This window comes from Melanerpes formicivorus, unplaced genomic scaffold (assembly GCF_026170545.1).
Source record: "Melanerpes formicivorus ecotype bairdi unplaced genomic scaffold, bMelFor1.0.p_v2 SCAF_14, whole genome shotgun sequence".
Taxonomy (NCBI): domain Eukaryota; kingdom Metazoa; phylum Chordata; class Aves; order Piciformes; family Picidae; genus Melanerpes; species Melanerpes formicivorus.
Window position 1 is genome coordinate 6,117,753 of NW_027142366.1, and position 18,616 is coordinate 6,136,368.

Here is an 18,616-nt window from a genome sequence, read left to right on the forward strand (position 1 = left end):
CAGTAATTGGTAATAGGCTATGGTCTTGTCCTCTTCCATAGTTTTCTGCTTCAGCTGAAAATACCTGCATATGTTCTTCATATTCTTTTTCTTCACAGAGCTTCCAAATGAGTCTGATCCATTCTGGTTGATTTCTGCTGTTACCAGTCTGTAATAAATTGGGATGTATTCTGCAGTGGGTAAATGCACACAGCCTTTCCTACCCTCAAAACTCAGAGAAATCAACAGAATGAAAAGGGTTTATAGCAGCAAGCCTACAAGCAAGCTGCAGAACACAATCCATAGCAGTCCTCAAATACACTCTTGTGTCTCATGAGCTGTAGTGTCCAGGAACAGTGAGGAAGATGCAGCCCAGCAGAAGGCACCTGCATGAATTCCCCCTTTTCTCTAGTGGAGGTTTTACACAGCACTCAATGCAGGAATTCTTCTCAAATTCAGCATCATCCAGGCAAAATGCTGTTGACAGTGGCGTTGATCCACACTGTGTTTTGAGAGGACATGGTGTCTAAATAGGCTGTGGGTCCAATACTGCTTCGCAAGTTCCACAGAGCTGATGCTCAAGATGAAGGCTAACTCTGCATATAGCTTCCCAAGCCCAAAGCACTCGCTGGTCTCCACTGAGGCTCAAAGAGGTCTCAGCAGTTATTTTTAAATGGCTGTTGGAGGCAGTAGGCTTCAGGAAGGAAAAAAATTGCTCCTTTTCAAAAGATGTTTCCCTGTTTTGACCAGTTTTCATTTCATGGCATGGTGCTTTTCAGCAAACGTCATTACACATATCAACAGATCTCCTTCCTTTCCAGTCTGACAGTGTTAATAAAAAGCCAAAGTTGTGACAGTTCTGCTTGTTGACTGTCTGAGCCTTGAGCACAAGAGGGAAAACACAATGCCAGTTAACCATGGGAGCTGAAAATGCAGAGTGTAAATGCAGTACTGAAGCAAGATGACTTGAAATTCTGGCCACAAAGCAGGTTGTTGCCCTCTTTGGGGACCAGCTGTGGAAACTGTTATGTTCTTGTTTTCCTTCTGTGTCCCCAGCACTGATGATTGGAAAGGAAATGGCTAATAGTTTTTTAGGTAACTGGCAGTAGGAAGAAAACTTCAACTGAGTCTCCAGACTGGTTTTGATTCTTGTTTTGTCTTGTGCTGTCATAGGTTTATGTCAACGGGGAGTGGGTCACCAGCATTGGAGAAGGAGGCAGCTTCGGGGAGTTGGCATTGATCTATGGCACACCCAGGGCTGCCACTGTCAAGGCCAAAACAGATCTGAAGCTCTGGGGCATCGACAGAGACAGCTACAGGCGCATTTTGATGGTAAGTGTGTGGGGAAGGGCTTGGGGATGGAGTTGGTGTTTTTTTACTTCCTCTTGTGGTGCCAGGCACGTCTGTGTTCAGATGATACAAGGCTGCAGCCTCTGTGTTTCTGCACAAAAGAGAGAGGACATGACAACAACACTGAGTAACTAAATTCAGTGAACTGAAGGAAGAGGGGACCAGATTCAGCAGGAAGACGCTGAGTCAGAAATGCAATTGAATAACATTACGCAGAACTATTACACATGAATGAAAACCTCAGGAGGCCTCCCTTACCCACTGAAGCTATGCAAATCCTCTTCTCAAAATGTCTTTCAGCACTACCCCTTGTCTTTGTCTGAACTTGTATTATACTCTTCAAGGCAGGCAATACAAGGTAAATCCAGCTCTGCTGAGAGCATGGTCTCAGCTGGACTGTGCCCTCCATCTTCATCAGCCAGCACACAGCCACAAGTATCACAGGATGGTAGCTGCAGAGTCCCTGCTAATGATTCACTACTCTGCTCCTTTCAAACTCCCTCGTCTCTGCAGCAATGCTCAGTAGACCCTCTGGGTACCTGGGGTACGTGCTAGCTTCTGGATTTGCTGTTGGTGTTTAAGTGGGGAGTTTATAATGGAAACTTTGAGAGGTAATTAGCTTTTGTCATAACTTTTCTTTTATGAGTGTTTCCAATGTCCCTGTGCATATCTTCCTTCTCCATAAAGTATCCCTTTTCTTTTTGATAATTAACAGATGTAAGCTTCATTAGCAATAGGACTTGGCTCTAAAAGCTACATTGTTTAATCTTGATCTGAAGGAAATTACACTGTGCTCTCAGAATAGCAAAGGAGTGTGCATTTTGAGATCATCTGTATTTCCAGTGATGTCATGGATAACAGAAAAAATAGCAGAAGAACTGAGTGGATTTAACACTTAAATGGTTACTTCTGCAGCCACAGCATGTAAGAGTGATCTTTGTTTATGCTGTGTGGTGACTGTTGGACGTCTGTACGAAGCATTGCTGGTTTGCACTGCGCATTTCGTGGGCTGAGTTCTTCATCACATAAATGAACATCACACTAGGAGAGTACATCTGATGGAAATTTACTCTATCCCAAAATATTTGGCATGATCAGCCCAAGACAGAAGAGAGGAATGATGATGAGAAGTGTGCTGTCTTCTGTCTTCTGGATAAGTAGGATGGATAATTTCTGAACGCTTCGCCATGTGGGGAAGCAGGCAGTGGTAACTGAGACCTTTCTGCATGGAACTTCTGAAACACAGAGATTTAAAAGGCACCACTCAACTAATTTGTACCATGCCTTACATGGATGCAGGGGAGAGGTGTCTGGGATAACTGGTGCAAGAAATCTGCATGCTGCAAGGAAGAATCCAAGGTATAAAAGAGAAAGAATGTAAGAGGGAAATAAATGTCAGGGCAAGCTGCATATTCCTTGGCATCTTAAGCACAGCTTTTTACAGCTGCCTGTAAAAGAACTGAAGGGATAGATTCACAGGCCTCATAGCCTAAAGGTAATTTCAGTTTTAGCTGTGGTGCAAATAGTGTTACCTAACATCACCCAACTCTGTGAGCTTTCAGGTGTGCCCATATGTCAATTACTATCTGATAGCAGCTTTCAGAAGATGAATATTTGATGCAGTGACAGGATTCTACTAAAAGGGTTTAATGTCCCAAGTGGAAGAAACTGTGGGTTTAATGCTAGCTTTACCCATACCTACACCTTGAGTCCTACAGATGTATTTGTTTTGAGTGCAGTGCTAAGTGCTTTGCAAATAAATTTACATATTTTCTGAACTAATGACTGCTGTACCTTAACCTGGCAAGCTGAGGTTCTGCAGTTGATGAGACCTTTAACTTAGCACAAAAAGGTTTTCTCCTCCTCTCTCTCTCTTCTGGTGATTTATTTTTTTTCCTTTACATTTGGGGCCCTTAAAAATTGGTGACCTGTTGCATTACATTAGACACCCAGGCATTGTAATTACAGTACTCCCAATACTTAGGTAGCAAATACTTCAGGTAGCACACTGAATTAATTGCTGCAGGTATAGAAAATACCCAATTTGAAGTGCTGTCCAAGGTGAATGCAATTTACCCATCCAGACTACATGAATTCTGTCAGCCTTTCATTTATTCGTAGGTGCAGCGTGGATAATTTCTTTGCTGTAGGTGAAATGAGACACCTGTCTCTGTGTGTTCATGTGAGGGCAGGTTGCAGTGGCTCTCTGCACATTTCCTCAGGCCTAAGAATTAATTACACCATGTTTCAGTGGCCACATTTCATACTTGAAGCTAACTCCACCATTACACGGCCAGCTTTGCAGTACTCACTTCCACACGCAGCAATAGCTCCGTTTCTAGGCCCAGCAACATAGTTCCCTGCCATTTAGCCTCTAACCTTCTGTCTCTAGAGAGTTGCTGGGTATTTTGGTTGTAGAAATGCTTCTGCCATTGAGTAAGAGGCAGTAATCTTTAGGATATCTTTTGAAAGACATCATTTAAAATGGTTTTAAGGCTTGAGGACAAGCAGGTTTTTTTTCTGTTTGATTTTTCTGTATGCAAATACTTCTGTCCATGAGATCAGTGATCTCCCAAAGAGATGTGGGTTTGCTCTAGTCAGACATAGCCTCTCCATAACCCCAGATAGTTGTTGGGGGCTTGTTGGTTTTTTGAGGTTCTTTTCTCCTTTTGTCTGCATTCCTTCCTGGCCCTGATCAGCCTGGTGCTTTCTCAGCCTAGTGTTGAAATTTTGTTCAAGTTGTAAATATCTATTTGCCAACCATGCCTTTAGGGCCACACTTGCCCCCCAAAAGATTTTACCCTGTCGTGAGACACTTGACTCTCTCCCTCCTTTCTCCTTGCAGGCTCTATTTTGGTTCTTGGCTTTTGCATTTGGCAATTTCCAGTTCTTATTTCTACTTCGTGCCATTTTCCCCACTTAGGTGTCTCATTGATCCTGGCTGGTTTATGGCATGACTAAAATGCATCTCAGGAGGTCTGGGAGTTTGGGTTTTTCTTTTTTTGGATGGACAAAGCCCGGTGCAGGAAAAAAAGTTCCCGCTGGCTTTTTAGTTACACTTGTCACCCATTTATTATTTAGCCTGTCCCAAAGGCAGTTTGCTAAACCAGATCTGCTTCTTCCTCTTTCATTGTCTCAGCTCAGATACCCTGATGGCTAGAAGGTCACATTCAAGTTTGTTTTAGCAGCTGTGATGATTGTAAATGTTGGGATAGTTCTTTCTGTCAGGGTTTGCGGCAGAATTGCTCGGCTTGCACCGCAATCCTTGACAAAGTCTTATACCATGAAATTCATTGTACTAGATGGATTACCAAAAAACAACTCCAATGTGTTCCCCTTTCAGTGCACTCACAAATTTTCAGGCCAGCTGTGTGTTCCCTTATTACTGTTTTTCACATACATGCCCTCTGTGGGTGCACACCAGCACCACCACACACGTTGATGCATAGATTTGATATTTATTTACTTGCATTCTTCTGGGAGAGATGCAAAGGAATTTTGGGGGGGGGGGGGGGGGGGGTTTGGCCATAGGATTCTCATGTAATTCATTGCTGAAATGCTGCTGCTCTCTTTGCAGTTGGGATTCAAGGGCATCACGAACTGGGGGACATCCCAGGGTAGTACAATATTTGTATTCTAAATATAGCAAATACCACAAATACCAGAGAAGCAAATGTCTGTATCCCAACATCAGATTGATCCCCCAGACAATTCAGTTCCCAGACTGAGGAAATTTGAAGTATTAATTTCTTGTAATTTCTTCTTTATGAAGGCTTGACTCAGGATAATTTAACCATGCTCTAGTTCCCATGGTCCAAGATACCTGGTTGTGGGAGTAGAGCTGCATGGGATTCTTTTTGCCCATTTGGCAAACATTGCTCACAGAAAGCGAGTGATAATATTGGGGTAGAAGTCATGACAAAGCAGGCTTAGTCAGTTACCAGTGTTATGCCTCATTTTATTTATGCTATTTTGGCTTTGTTTTACCATCTTTTCACAGCTTTGAACCTGAGAACAAGTTCTTTCACAAGTGCCTTTTGCTGCTCAGATAAAATAAAGCCAGAAGGATTTTGTGTTGCCATGAAATGTAGGTTGCATAGTGGTGAAAACATAAAGCAAATCCAAGAGCTGCAATCCACCAGACATCTGTGCAATATAGCACTGGGATCTCGTGGGCTCTTTTGTTTTCATGGCTAGTCTGCATGGTGACTCTTTCTTTCATGCTCCTGTAAAAATGTTCACCCAAAGCATCATTCAATATCAGGTTTATGCAGGGATTAAGTGGGGCTGGAGCAGTCCTAAAAGCCGTTCCAGTACCTCCTGCCAGGGTAACTCTTTTTGTTTGAAACTTGAACCATGCTTTGCCTTTCACTAGTCATTTGTTTGGCTTCTGACTGAAGGTGGGGATTTCTAGGGAGGATCTGATCAGCCTGGAAAAAAAAAGGGAAGCAAGAAGGAAGACATGAAGAGTGCTGGAGGGACAAAGCAAGGAGGGAAGCACAGGGGAAGAAAGACAGAGGCTAGACTGGGGGAGTGGGGAAAAATACTGGAAGAAAACAGGGCAAGTGCAGAAGTGGCAGTTAGAAAAGAGATGCAGCAATCCCATTCCACAAAATCAGCTAGAATCTCTGGGGCAGCTATTTTTCTTAGTCTGTGTATTGCTTAAGCTAATCTGGGGGCTTGTTATGTTTTGAAGTGGTCCTAGAGCTGGCTTTGAGCTTTTTTTGTAGGTGGCTTTGGGAAATGCAAGTGATCTTGTTTCTCCTTGGGAGGAGCACTGCAGCTTAGAATATTAACAAGTCTTCGTAGTTAGTGGGAACCACTGTCTTCCAGGAGATGAGCTTGTGCATGACAGCTCAGAACCAGGGAGATAGTGAACAAAGGAAAGGGGGGAGAAGGAGAAACAGCGACTATTGAAGTAAGATATTAATAGGTTAGAAAAAGCAGAATTAATAAAGACTTTCTCAAACATGCCATCAAGAAGCCTGCCAGTGCACAATTATTCTTGTACATTTACTATTGTTTTTATCTGGCTCACACAGGAAGGTTTCTGCTGCTTCCCTTGGGAAACATTTCTGCAGGAGAATAATTTCCACATTGGGAAAACTCTTTTTTGATATTGATCTTAAATTAGGTTTTTCTTTGTTTTCTTCTCTTACTTCGGGTTATGTCAGCTGATGCTGTACTGAAATCCTCTCTCTGTTGTATATCTCTAGATGATTATCATTGTCTACTTAAAACCCTTGCAACAATGCATGCTGGCAGTGAGTATGACATACCTATGATCCCAGTGGTGAGCTAACATAGAATCATAGACTCAATAAGGTTGGGAGAGACCTCAAAGATCATCAAGTCAACAGATACAAGGTGGATTTGATTTGCTCCTTCCTTATCACCCTTCCCCAGGGTTTTAGCATTTCTTCAGGCTCTGTTTGATTTGGGAGCACTTCTCTGGAGAAAAGATACCAAGACAGTGTAGCAACGCCAGGTACCATCACATCCGAGCCGGGAAGGTGGAGCCTTTGAACTTCATTCCTGGATGATGTCTTTGGGAAAACAGACCAAAATAGTCTTGGCTGCATTCTGGTTGCAGTCTGATGTTGCAAACTGGGTCTCACCTAATGTCTCTAAATCTTTTTCAGCTTTACAGCCTTCCAGTCTGTGTCCATTCATCAAACATCTGTGCTTTGGAATTTCTTTTTCTTTACATTTATTAGCTGTATTTTCCAAACAGAAGCTCATTCTGTTCTTTTCTGCTCCCATTTGTAACGTCTCCAGGTCTTTTCTTGTTATTTTCCTGTTCTGGCAAGCTTTCACAGTATCTCCAAGTCTGCAGATATCATTACTGTCTGATTTATTGCTGCTACTAGAAGATCTGTGAAAATATTGCATAAGAGCAGGCTTAACACACGTCCCAAGGAGCACACTGCTTGACACTCCTGCAGAAGTGACTTGAAGGGCAGGAGAAGAGGTTATGATGGTGTTCATACCCATGGCCTCAACAACTTGGGTAAAGTGACTAGGCCAAATCAAACAAGTAATAAAAAGCACATCAGGAGATGGAGGTGACATTATGCCTGCCTGTGGGAGGGGATGAGAGGAGAATATTAAGCTGATCAGGGAAGGAGGCATGTTCTCTCTCTGTTTCCTGGGTAGAAAAAGATGATTAATATCAGTGGAAATAAACACATGCTTTGGTTGGCTGTAAGATTTCTGCTGCTGGTTTGTTTTTAGCTTCTATTAGAGGGGTGTTCTCTCAAAATCTCTTCTCACTCTGCTTGTCAAAACTTGAGCATGAAAACACACCAAGGTGAAAATAATCTGTGAGAGGGTGAGCCAAGCTTCTCCTTTCTGGAAGAGAAACTGTGATCTGTTTGTGCCAATTAGGATCCAATCTTGTGTGCTCTGAAAATGCAGAGGAAGCTTCTGTGCCTATCTGGGCACCCTCAGGTGAAGGTCTACTTTTGGGTGATTCATGCCACTGTAGAGGCTGTTGTTTATCTCCTCCAGGAGAGACAGAGGGTTGGATGGAGCCATCCTGCAGGTTGAGTCATGAGCCATCAGTGGGTACCTTGAGTTTCAGTGCATGTGCTGGGAAATAGGACTCCTAAGCTTCAGCCACTACTTCTTCCCTTCTTCTCCCTTACTTTTAGCAGTCACTCTGAGACATGGGGTGTCTTAAGCAGCGTAGCTATGCATCAAGTGGAGTCCCACTGAGGCTCTAGATACTGTCACAATGCAATAAATGACAACAGCACATTTAATTAGTTCTTTCTTCTTCAGTTTTGCTTTTGCACTTGTCTTCATGGTGGATTCTGTACCTCAGCCCTGGCTTAGTTTAGCCAAGACATAACACACCCGTTTCCCTGGAGGAAGTGATGGGCTCTTGCTCTCAGGGCCAGGCAGGATGCCTGCAGTCCTTGCCTTCCTGGGTCTTGTCTGCATCTCTAAATACTTGAAGCAGTGGTCAGGCATCGCTTATGGCTGCTAATTACTGCTTCTTAAAATTCATCTGTGCCCACAAGTCATTTAAAAAGCATTTTCCACATCTGTCTCTGGGTGCCCCAGCCCATCAAACTAAACCACCAATCTGGTTTTCCACAGCTGTCAATTTTGCTGGTCTTGTTTCCACTCGACTGCTGGGAGGGAAGCAACAACTGTGCAGTGTCCAGTTTTCCATTCTTTGTCTCCCAGTGAGCTGTCAGGATCTGGCGTGGTTTGTAGAGCCTCCTCTGTTTGAAGTTGGGTGAAGTTTTTTCTTCTTCTCTTTTTTTTTTGTCTTCTTTTCTTTCTGGCACTTCAAATGCTCTTGGGGCCCCCAAGTTTGAGCTCCAGGTTTGTCAGAGGGAGAGGTCAGGCAAGGGTTACCGATGCTATCGCTGAGAGGCAAACTGTCATCACCAGACTCGGAAATTATGAATGGGGTGTGGAGGGGGAGCCCTCAGTAGCTGGTGCTGGTGCTGCTGCTGAGCCAGAGATACCTGGGAAGAGTGGCAGCTCCTGACAGTGCTGCAGCTGTTTTGGAGCAGGAATGGGCCCAGGTGCAATGGGAGCTGTTCCCAGAGGAGAGCACAGAATCACAGAATGTTTGGGGTTGGAAGGGACCTCCAGGGATCATCCAGTCCAACCCCCCTGCCAAAGCAGGATCACCTAGGACAGGTCCCAGCAACTTCTGCTGGTGGTGAGGTCAGAAGCAGGACCCAAAGCCTATTGATGCTGGTGGAAGGATTCAAGCTGCTTTCTTGTTCGTTGGTTCAAGCCCAGCCTGCTCAGTGCGTGAAGGAGGAGAGATAATGTTTAGTTCTTAGATTATTGCACTTGAGTGCACCAGACCTTCCCATTTTCATAGTCAAAGCATTTCTGAATGCTTTCACAGTGAGGGCAAAATGTATCTTCTCCTTTTCCTTTCTCTGTCCCCACTTTCTGCTCCTGCTTCCAGTACTTACCAATGGAAGTGACATTTTCTATGGCAAACACTGACATTTGCTTCTGTCTTCTCTGCCCAGCCTATGAGTAAATGCCACCTTTATTTCTTCTTTCTTCAGAAGATGCATGTACTACCTTTGTGCTGTAGTCATGCCATGTAGATTTGACTAGAAGACATCAGGCAGCCTCCATAATCCACAGAGCATCTCACAGTCAGAAACAATGCAGGCTGTCATATGATGGTGTGGAATAAACTGCAGGGTACCGAGGAAGACATTGGAGCTCCTCTTGGGTACCTGGGAAAGTTTTCTTCTCAAATCATTTGTGTCACTGCAGAAGGACTTAAGGATGAATTAACTGGTTTTATATTGGCAAAACTGCATTGTCCTTACTCATACCTGAATCCCCTTTGAAAATGTGTGCTGGAATGGCTACTTAAGAGTTTCTGCCTGTGGTCATCCAACACCATGTAAGCAGAAGGCTTCTCAGTAATTTATCACACAATAAAATCTGAGTATGAGTGGAAATGGCTGAGCTGGTGGCTGCACATACATTGATGGATTGTCTGCTCCAAAACACTCAAATCTTCTTGAAACAATGATATGAAAAGGTTCCTCAGCAGTAAGAATATATACAACACCACCCAGAATATAAACCAGGCTTACAGATAAATGCTCTTGGCATTAAAGAGCTTTTAACCTAAAAAGGGTATAACCCATGAGGGGGACATTGTAACTTTTATCCTCCTTTGTAATTGCAAATTCCTTCCTTGCAAGGCCTCATTGGTAACAAGATATACATTGGATTAGCTAAAGAGTTAATTGATGAAGCTCTGGCTTTGAAATGAGTGCCTGTAAATAATGGATACAATTCATCCACAGTGTCCAGTCACACCAGTGGAGTCAGTGAAATTACACCAGGGCTGAATTTGATTCCTTCTGTCTCTGCTTATCAGCAATACAACTTGCCCAGACATTTTATGGAGAGAGATTTGCCTTAGGCTGTTTATACTGGCTATGCATAAGATTTGGAAGGGGGGGGGGTGGGGGGGTGGAAAGGAGCAGCTGTAGGAAGAAATGACAAAAATACTTTGTGTAATGCTCTACCTCCCTTTTCTCTCTCCTTTAATAACAGGGCAGCACGCTGAGGAAGCGGAAGATGTATGAAGAATTCCTGAGCAAGGTCTCCATTTTGGGTCAGTTGCCCTTTGGACTTTTCCTCTTAGTTCCTCTGTTACAGTTGGCAGAATGAATTTTGGTCTTTCATGGCATGTTGAAAGCAATGGTGGGCAAACAGGAGGTCTCATGGTTGTGTTGTTTCTGGAGGAATGAGAGAGCAAAGAGCTCTTTTTAGGACTTGTTTTGCTCACTGTTTGATATGCACTGAATATGTGTGTTTGAAGGACAAATCATTCCTTACATACGGGATCAGGTATGCACTGGTAACCTTTTGGTAGCTGCTGTTGCAGTAAAGATCATATGGATGGAGGAGAAAGCAGTGCAGAGTGATGACTCTTTCCTAAAGTCTGCTACATCCTTTTGGGTGACAACTGAGAAGGTTTTTTTCCCTGCAAGAATATTATATCTATGTGCACTGAACAAACTAATACTACAGATCAAAATGGACTGAGGGTTTTTTTTTTTCCCCTTCCACGTATTTTTACAGCCCCTGTCTCACATTCTTCAAACATCTGTTTAGCTTCTTGTCCTTGGATTTTGTTTCCCTTTGATTAATGCGATAGCCACGAAATTTGGGCATGTTCTTGATGGCCTTCGGTAGGAAAAACAACAAACCCATAACGCTTGACCAATCAATCACCATTAGGAGAACAAAAGCTTCTAATAAGGAGGACAGTGTTAGACAGCACAATGAAATGTTGATTCTGTGGCAGAAACATGATGGGGCTATTGTGAGGGGGGGAAAAAAAACCCACGACACAAAACACAAAACCCCAAACAAAACCAAAATGAAAGGGGAAAAAAAAAAACCCAGCTCAGGATTCATTTGCTGTATAATTAAAGTATTTATATTGCTAGTTAAGCAATTTCCAGTTCTTGTTTATGGTATTCCTCTTCCATTCAAGCTTGGGTGCATGAAATATGAGAGTGTCTTAGTGAAAGTATGCTTGAACTTTTGAGAGGAATTTTCAATCATATCATCCCTGGAGATATTCAAGGTGAGGCTCGACAGGGCTCTGGGCAACCTGATCTAGTTGAGGATGCCCCTGCTGACTGCAGAGGGGATTGGACTAGATGACCTCTGGAGGTCCCTTCCAACCCAGACCATTCTGTGATTCTTGTGTGTTTAAAGTGAGGCCAAGTCCATTAAATCACTTATTAATGAAGTTTTCATCATTTAAATGCTTCCTTTTCTGCTTAATTTAAGTCTTCCTAAATCAAGAGCGCAAATTATAGCAAATTACAATTGAGTATTTAAAGAAGAAAAGAACCTGTGCACCTGCACTTAATGAGGAGCAATTACAACAATGAGACAGCTCAAAACAATTTCAGAGTAGAAAGGTTATTCAGAGATGTTGCTTCCTTAAACATGCGGTTTGCAGCGTAATTATATCCCAGGTTGCAGCACGGCTTTGAATCTCAGTGAGAAGGAAAACAAAAGAGGAAGGATTTCAAGGCTTGAGCTGCTTTTTAAGTCCAGAAAAGCAGTGGACAAAATAACACATCATTTCAGGAAGATGGGGAGCGGGGGTGAAACGTGTAAGGATCTGTTTCACATGTCTAAAGAGTAGGTGACTCCTGGAAAACGGAGAGCTATTTTGGAAGTCTCAACACAGTCGGATTCACTTCATGTGGTCAGAACTTGGTGGCTCCTTGGTGGAAAAACCTCCACCTGCTTCTTACTTATTATTTTTTTTTCCCCTAGTGTCTGTAACCAGCCATAGAATTGTAAGAGTCATATATTTTATAAATCTAAGGACTTATAAAATATAGAATAGGAGAGGATGGGATAGGATAGGATAGGATAGGATAGGATAGGATAGGATAGGATAGGATAGGATAGGATAGGATAGGATAGGATAGGATAGGACAGGAGAAGAGAAGAGAAGAGAAGAGAAGAGAAGAGAAGAGAAGAGAAGAGAAGAGAAGAGAAGAGAAGAGAAGAGAAGAGAAGAGAAGAGAAGAGAAGAGAAGAGAAGAGAAGAGAAGAGAAGAGAAGAGAAGAGAAGAGAAGAGAAGAGAAGAGAAGAGAAGAGAAGAGAAGAGAAGAGAAGAGAAGAGAAGAGAAGAGAAGAGAAGAGAAGAGAAGAGAAGAGAAGAGAAGAGAAGAGAAGAGAAGAGAAGACCAGGTTGGAAGAGACCTTCAAGATCATTGTGTCCAACCTATCACCCAACACCACCCAACCAACTAAACCATGCAACCAAGCACCCTGTCAAGTCTCCTCCTGAACACCTCCAGCAATGGCAACTCCACCACCTCCCCGGGCAGCCCATTCCAATGGGCAATCACTCTCTCTGTGTAAAACTTCTTCCTGACCTCCAGCCTGAACCTCCCCTGGCACAGACTGAGACTGTGTCCTCTTGTTCTGGTATAGAATAGAGTAGTGTAGTGTAGAGTAGAGTAGAGTGGAGTAGAATAGAATAGAATAGAATAGAATAGAATAGAATAGAATAGAATAGAATAGAATAGAATAGAATAGAATAGAATAGAATAGAATAGAATTAACCAGGTTGGAAGAAGCCTTTGAGATCCTTCAGTCCAACCTATCACCCATATATTTTATAATCAAGATTTTTCAGATCATGAGTAGCTGAGATCATGAGATGAGAGAACTAAATGTCTTAAAGCTTTCTTTTGGAGTTAAATATAACATATATAAGTTAAATATAAAGATACAGCCAAAAGGCTTTTTAACATTTCAGGAGCAGCTCTTTCCCCAACTCTTTCTCCCTCACACAATACTTCTGAGCAATATTTTGAACCAAATGAGGAAAACAGAGTCTGAGAGAACAGCCCAGATGTAACCCTGGTGTCAGAAGACAATGTTGGATTTATATTAGTCTAATAATTCATAATAAGTAAGAATCATCAGAGCTCTAGTTCATGATTTTTTAGCCCAGCTTTTGAGGCAGTGAAGGTTATATTGTCCTAATGTCTGTTTCTATTAATAACTTCTAAAGCTGTCATCTCTTTCAGTTTGATCTGATAAAAGTACAGAAGTTCAAGCAGAATTCATTGTCTTGAATTCTCATGCAAATGTGTAGAGAAGAGAGACACAGGTTGGCAGCCCTCCTCTCCCCGAGGGCAGGACAAGTACAATTCATCCCTTAGCAAAGGCAGTGGGACAGTGAGCAGCCCTAAAGGTGCTGCTTGGCAGGCTGTCTTCTGCCCTGTAGGTACCACAAGGGATTTGTGGGAGCTGCAGGTGGGTGATAAGGACAGGGAGCCACAGGAAGCAGGTTGTGTTAGCTCCATTACTCATCGGTCTGACTGGCAATTTTATAGGGACATGAAGATGATTAGGGGACTGGAGCATCTCTCTTGTGAAGAGAGGCTGAAAGATCTGGGACTCTATAGACTGAGGGGGGATCTTGTGCATATAAATATCTAAAGGTCATGAAGGTGGAGATGGGCTCCTTTCAGTGGTCAGACATGGGGGTACAAACCAGAGCACAGGAGGTTTCACTTGAACTTAAGGAGAAATTTTGTTCCTTTGAGGGTGATGGAGCACTGGAACAGGCTGCCCAGAAAGGTTGTGGAGTCTCCTTCTCTAGAGATTTTCAAAACATGTCAGCACACATTCCTGTGCAACCTGATCTAGGTGAAGCTGAGTTAGCAGGGGGGTTGGACTGGGTGATCTCCAGAGGTCCCTTCCAACCCCTGCCAGTCTGTGATTCTGTGAAGTGTGTGGGGGATGAAAATAAAAACACTCTGTGAACCATCCTGGTTTACAAGCTGGCAAATGAAGCAGAGGTGGCACTCTGAACATCCATACTGAGCCTCTGGTCACACTGCCACCCATTCTACCAGAGTCTTGCTGTTGGCTCCAGTGGTGTGTGTGGTCTCACCCTCCTCAGAAGAGTTGTCTTCTAGATTGGCATTTATCTAGCAGGCCATCAGTAGCTGGCTGAGAGCAGCTCTGAAGGAAAGACAGTAGGACTTGTTCTGACATCTGCTGTGGGATGTGGTAAGAGAACCTCACACTCCCATATTGCTGGTCTCTCCAAACAGCTCCTAGACTGCTCCAATCCGGTGCAGCATCAGGACAGCACAGATCAGATCGCAGGCACAGGGAACAGGAGCCAACTTTTCCTGTCCAGCTTTTCAGATTACTATCTGAGCAATTACCAAAGCCTGAGACAGACTGAATAAATACATTCATGTTTCCCAACTGGAGGTTCGTGCAAAGTGCCTGGATGAAATAAATGTTCCTTTTATAACAGAACCAGACATGGGAGAGCTGTCAGTTTAGATCACAGAATCATAGAATTGTTAGGGTTGGAAGGGACCTCAAGGATCATCCAGTTCCAATCCCCCTGCCATGGGCAGGGACACCTCACACTAGATCAGGTTGCTCACAGCCACATCCAGCTTGGCATTGAAAACCTCCAGGGATGAGGCTTCCACCACCTCCCTGGGCAACCTGTGCCAGTGTCTCACCACCCTCATGGTGAATAACTTCTTCCTAACATCCAATCTGAATCTACCCATTTCTAGTTTTGTTCCATTCCCCCCAGTCCTATCACTCCCTGACACCCTAAAAAGTCCCTCCCCAGCTTTCTTGTAGCCGCCTTAAGATACTTGAAGGCCACAATAAGGTTTCCTTGGAGCCTTCTCTTCTCCAGACTGAACAGCCCCATCTCCCTCAGTCTGTTCTCATAGGAGAGGTGCTCCAGGCCCTCTAATCATCCTTGTGGCCCTTCTCTGGACATGCTCCAGCACCTCCAGATCCTTCCTCTAATAGATGCTCCAGAGCTGGACGCAGTATTCCAGGTGGGCTCTCACCAGAGCGGAGCAGAGGGGCAGAATCACCTCCCTCGACCTGCTGGCTATGCTTCTCTTGATGCAGCCCAGATATGAATCTCTAGCCAAATTTAGAGATTGCTTTTATAATAAAGCTTTATGATCTTCAATATTTTAGAGTCCCTGGACAAATGGGAGCGGCTGACAGTGGCTGATGCGCTGGAACCTGTCCAGTTTGAAGATGGAGAGAAAATTGTTGTGCAAGGAGAGCCCGGTGATGACTTCTTCATTATTACAGAGGTAAGATTGGCATCCTGATAAGCTCCTGGTAAAGATCAAGGCTTTTATTAACAGGCATTTGGGTTCAGTTTAGCCTCTTGCTTTGGCATAAGTCTGATTTAACTCCACTCAAACCAGGAGAATTAGTCAGAGTTTGAATATATTCACAGACCAGTTCTGTGGACGTGTCTGAAGTGGGACAATCCCTAATTTCCAGTAAATTGAACATGCAGAGGAATTTTGAGGAGTGTCTGGTGTCATAATTGCTTTAAGGTTTGTTTCCTACGTAAGATTTTTCTTGTTCCAAATGTTCAGCACTTGCCTCAGGATGGCCAGCCATGCAGTGCATTGATCACTGTTCCCAAAGGTACTTACAGGGGAAATCACAAATGGACATCTTTCAACTGGAGCAGGAGACCTGATCTGAAAATGGATAATTTCTTCTGTGTTTTTGCCTTAAACTCAGTCCAAATGGCTGGGCCATTTTCTTGTTTACTCTCACACAGGCAGGCAGATCTGTCAGGCAGCTGGAAATGCTGACATCTTTTGGGGAGATTATCTGACACTTCAGTTTCACCATCTCACTTCTGCAGACAGATGCTGACAGGGATTTTTTTTCCCTCCCTCTCTGACATAAATATTTGGATCCTTGGTATCTCACACAGATACCTAGGCACTGTGATAGAGCAAGTTATAAAAAGTTATTAGAGAGACTCAGCCTAAGAATAACAAGACAGCATTCAGGATATGATTGTGTGTCTGTTGAAGTAGGAGCCTTTCAGTACCAGCTGTGAGTGTTCATGCACAAATACATAGGCTGGGAATGACCAGCATGTGGCTGTGTGGTGACACTTCAAGTGCACATGCCAGGACAGATGTTGCATGACCAGCAATGAGGCAGGGGTGGTACAGGAAGTAGAAGCTGATCTGAATCTCTCACTGTGTATCAGATGACTATAAGGAAGCTGGTATCATTGTGTTGCCTTGGGATCCAGTTGTATGTGCACAGAATACACCTCTAGCTACATCAGGCTGCTGTGTTGTGATGTGATTTAGGAGGAAAGAAACTCTGCCCCTGCTCAGGTGATAAGGCTCTTGTATGCACCTATTCCAGATGATTTAGAGGCCAACAAGTTGGGTTTTTTTTTGCTTGCTCCTTGTCTGTGGGTTTTTGGACAGGTGCCTCTACCCAAAGCAGCCAGAATTTTGTTCATGGGCAGTATCTCACACTTAAAATTCCATCCTTATTTCCTCTTGAGTGTTGGAAATAACATACTTGATCTATGAACATAGTTTCTCCTCTGTTGCTTACAAAATGGTCAGGACAAATAGCTGCCCCCATGTATCACACAGTTAGACACTTAAGGAACTTCAAATATGTGAGGAGCAGTGCCCCTTCAGAACAATAGTGTAGGAGTAAAAGAGACTAGGGTATTAGATAGGGAATATTTTGTTGTTACCAAGGTATTGAGTATGGAAGAAAACTTTAGGAAATATCACTTTTTTTCCCCCCCAAAGATATGGATTTTGTGTTTCTACTGGTGTTACTATGTGTGCTGGTCTTCTCTGCAGCATCCAGAGGCTAGGAAAGCCTAATTTTCTTTGCCATCAAATCCCACCTGGAAAATTGGCAACTTGCTGGAAGTATTACCCAGGGCTTTTATTTTTGCCCTCTTGATGGAACAGCTGTTAAGACTTAAATGAGTAGAAAAGTATTAACACTGCATACTGTGTGATCATAAAGTATCTGCTCACCTCACTCTTCCACTATAAATCTCACCTAGTCTCTCACTTTGGAAATTAGAGAATGAAGAGCCAGTATCAACTGTTTCTTGTGCTGCAGTAGTATTTCCACCTGCTCACACATAGTTCAAGCTTTGCATTTTAAACTCTTTTTCACAGAATTTAAGGTCTTTGATGTTAAAACTGTTCCACAGGACATTTGATGTGAGTTGCCAGGAACACCTTATTCTACCAACTGGTTGTACGTAGCTTTGGCTGCTTTGATGTCACAGTATGTTGAAAAGTCATTAGCTTCATTCCTGTGTTGTTTGATGTTTGTGGCCTTGTCATCCAAACAGTAGAAATGCAGCCAATTTGTTTGGATGCTGTATATCATAGAATCATTGAATGGTTAGGGTTGGAAGGGACCTCAAGGATCATCTAGTTCCAGCCCCACCTCACACTAGATCAGCTTGCTCAGAGCCACATCCAGCCTGGCCTTCAAAACCTCCAGGGATGAGGCTTCTACTACCTCCCTGGGCAACCTGTGCCAGTGTCTCACCACCCTCATGGTGAAGAGTTTCTTCCTAACATCCAATCTGAATCTCCCCATTTCTATTGTTGTTCTATTCCCCCTAGTCCTATCATTACCTGACACCCTAAAAAGTCCCTCCCCATATGCAGAAACCATTTCAAATGCCTCCAGAACACAGTCTCTTTTGGAGCACAGTATGTCCAGTAGTGCAAAGCTAGACTTTGGCACACAATTTTTGCAGCATTTATTACAAATCAAGGATGCTCATGGCATGCCTTAGACAAATCACTTACCAAAGCTTTGGTGCACCAGCATCACAGATACTGATTCCAAGTGGAGTCTTGTGACTTCTATTGCAAAAGCTTCTCTAAGACACCCAGGACTCACACATGGATTTTCAATGCCTAACAGAGGGGTTTTTAACAAAGTCCATGACTTAATTGTTCATTTCTGGTTAGCCTGCAGTGCTGCCTTCTTCTGTGACAACTCTTTTGAAAAAGTATATGGTTCCTGCAGAAGCACATAGCCTGTAAGTGAATTGGCACCTTTAGGATTTGCAGACTGAAGAGCAGCCATTAAACCCTTCTGAGCTGGAGACTTCCAGCCTTGGAAGGTGATAATCAGAACAGCAATTCCTACTTTAAACCAGGAATATCATCCTGGTTAGCAAATACAAGAATATTTAGCCCCCCACTTCTGTCAAACAAGTACCAATGGCATCCTGGCCTGCATCAGGAACAGTGTGGCCAGCAGGAGCAGGGAGGTCATTCTGCCCCTGTGCACTGCACTGGTGAGGCCACACCTTGAGTACTGTGTCTAGTTCTGGGCCCCTCAGTTTAGGAATCGCCATCATTGGAGGTGTTTAGGAGGAGACTTGATAGGGTGCTTGGTTGAATGGTTTAG

At 43.5% G+C, this 18,616-nt stretch overlaps 1 protein-coding gene across 5 annotated transcripts in view; it reads left to right on the forward strand.

Annotated features, from left to right (window-relative positions):
• PRKAR1B (protein kinase cAMP-dependent type I regulatory subunit beta) overlaps positions 1-18,616 on the forward strand; it is a 117,732-nt gene that overhangs the window by 76,820 nt on the left and 22,296 nt on the right. For all 5 annotated transcript variants that reach the window (XM_068146741.1, XM_068146738.1, XM_068146740.1 and 2 more), the window contains exons 7-9: positions 1,153-1,311; positions 10,390-10,450; positions 15,356-15,477. In XM_068146741.1, the coding sequence (XP_068002842.1) occupies positions 1,153-1,311; positions 10,390-10,450; positions 15,356-15,477 (342 nt within the window). The remainder of the gene's footprint in view (positions 1-1,152; positions 1,312-10,389; positions 10,451-15,355; positions 15,478-18,616) is intronic.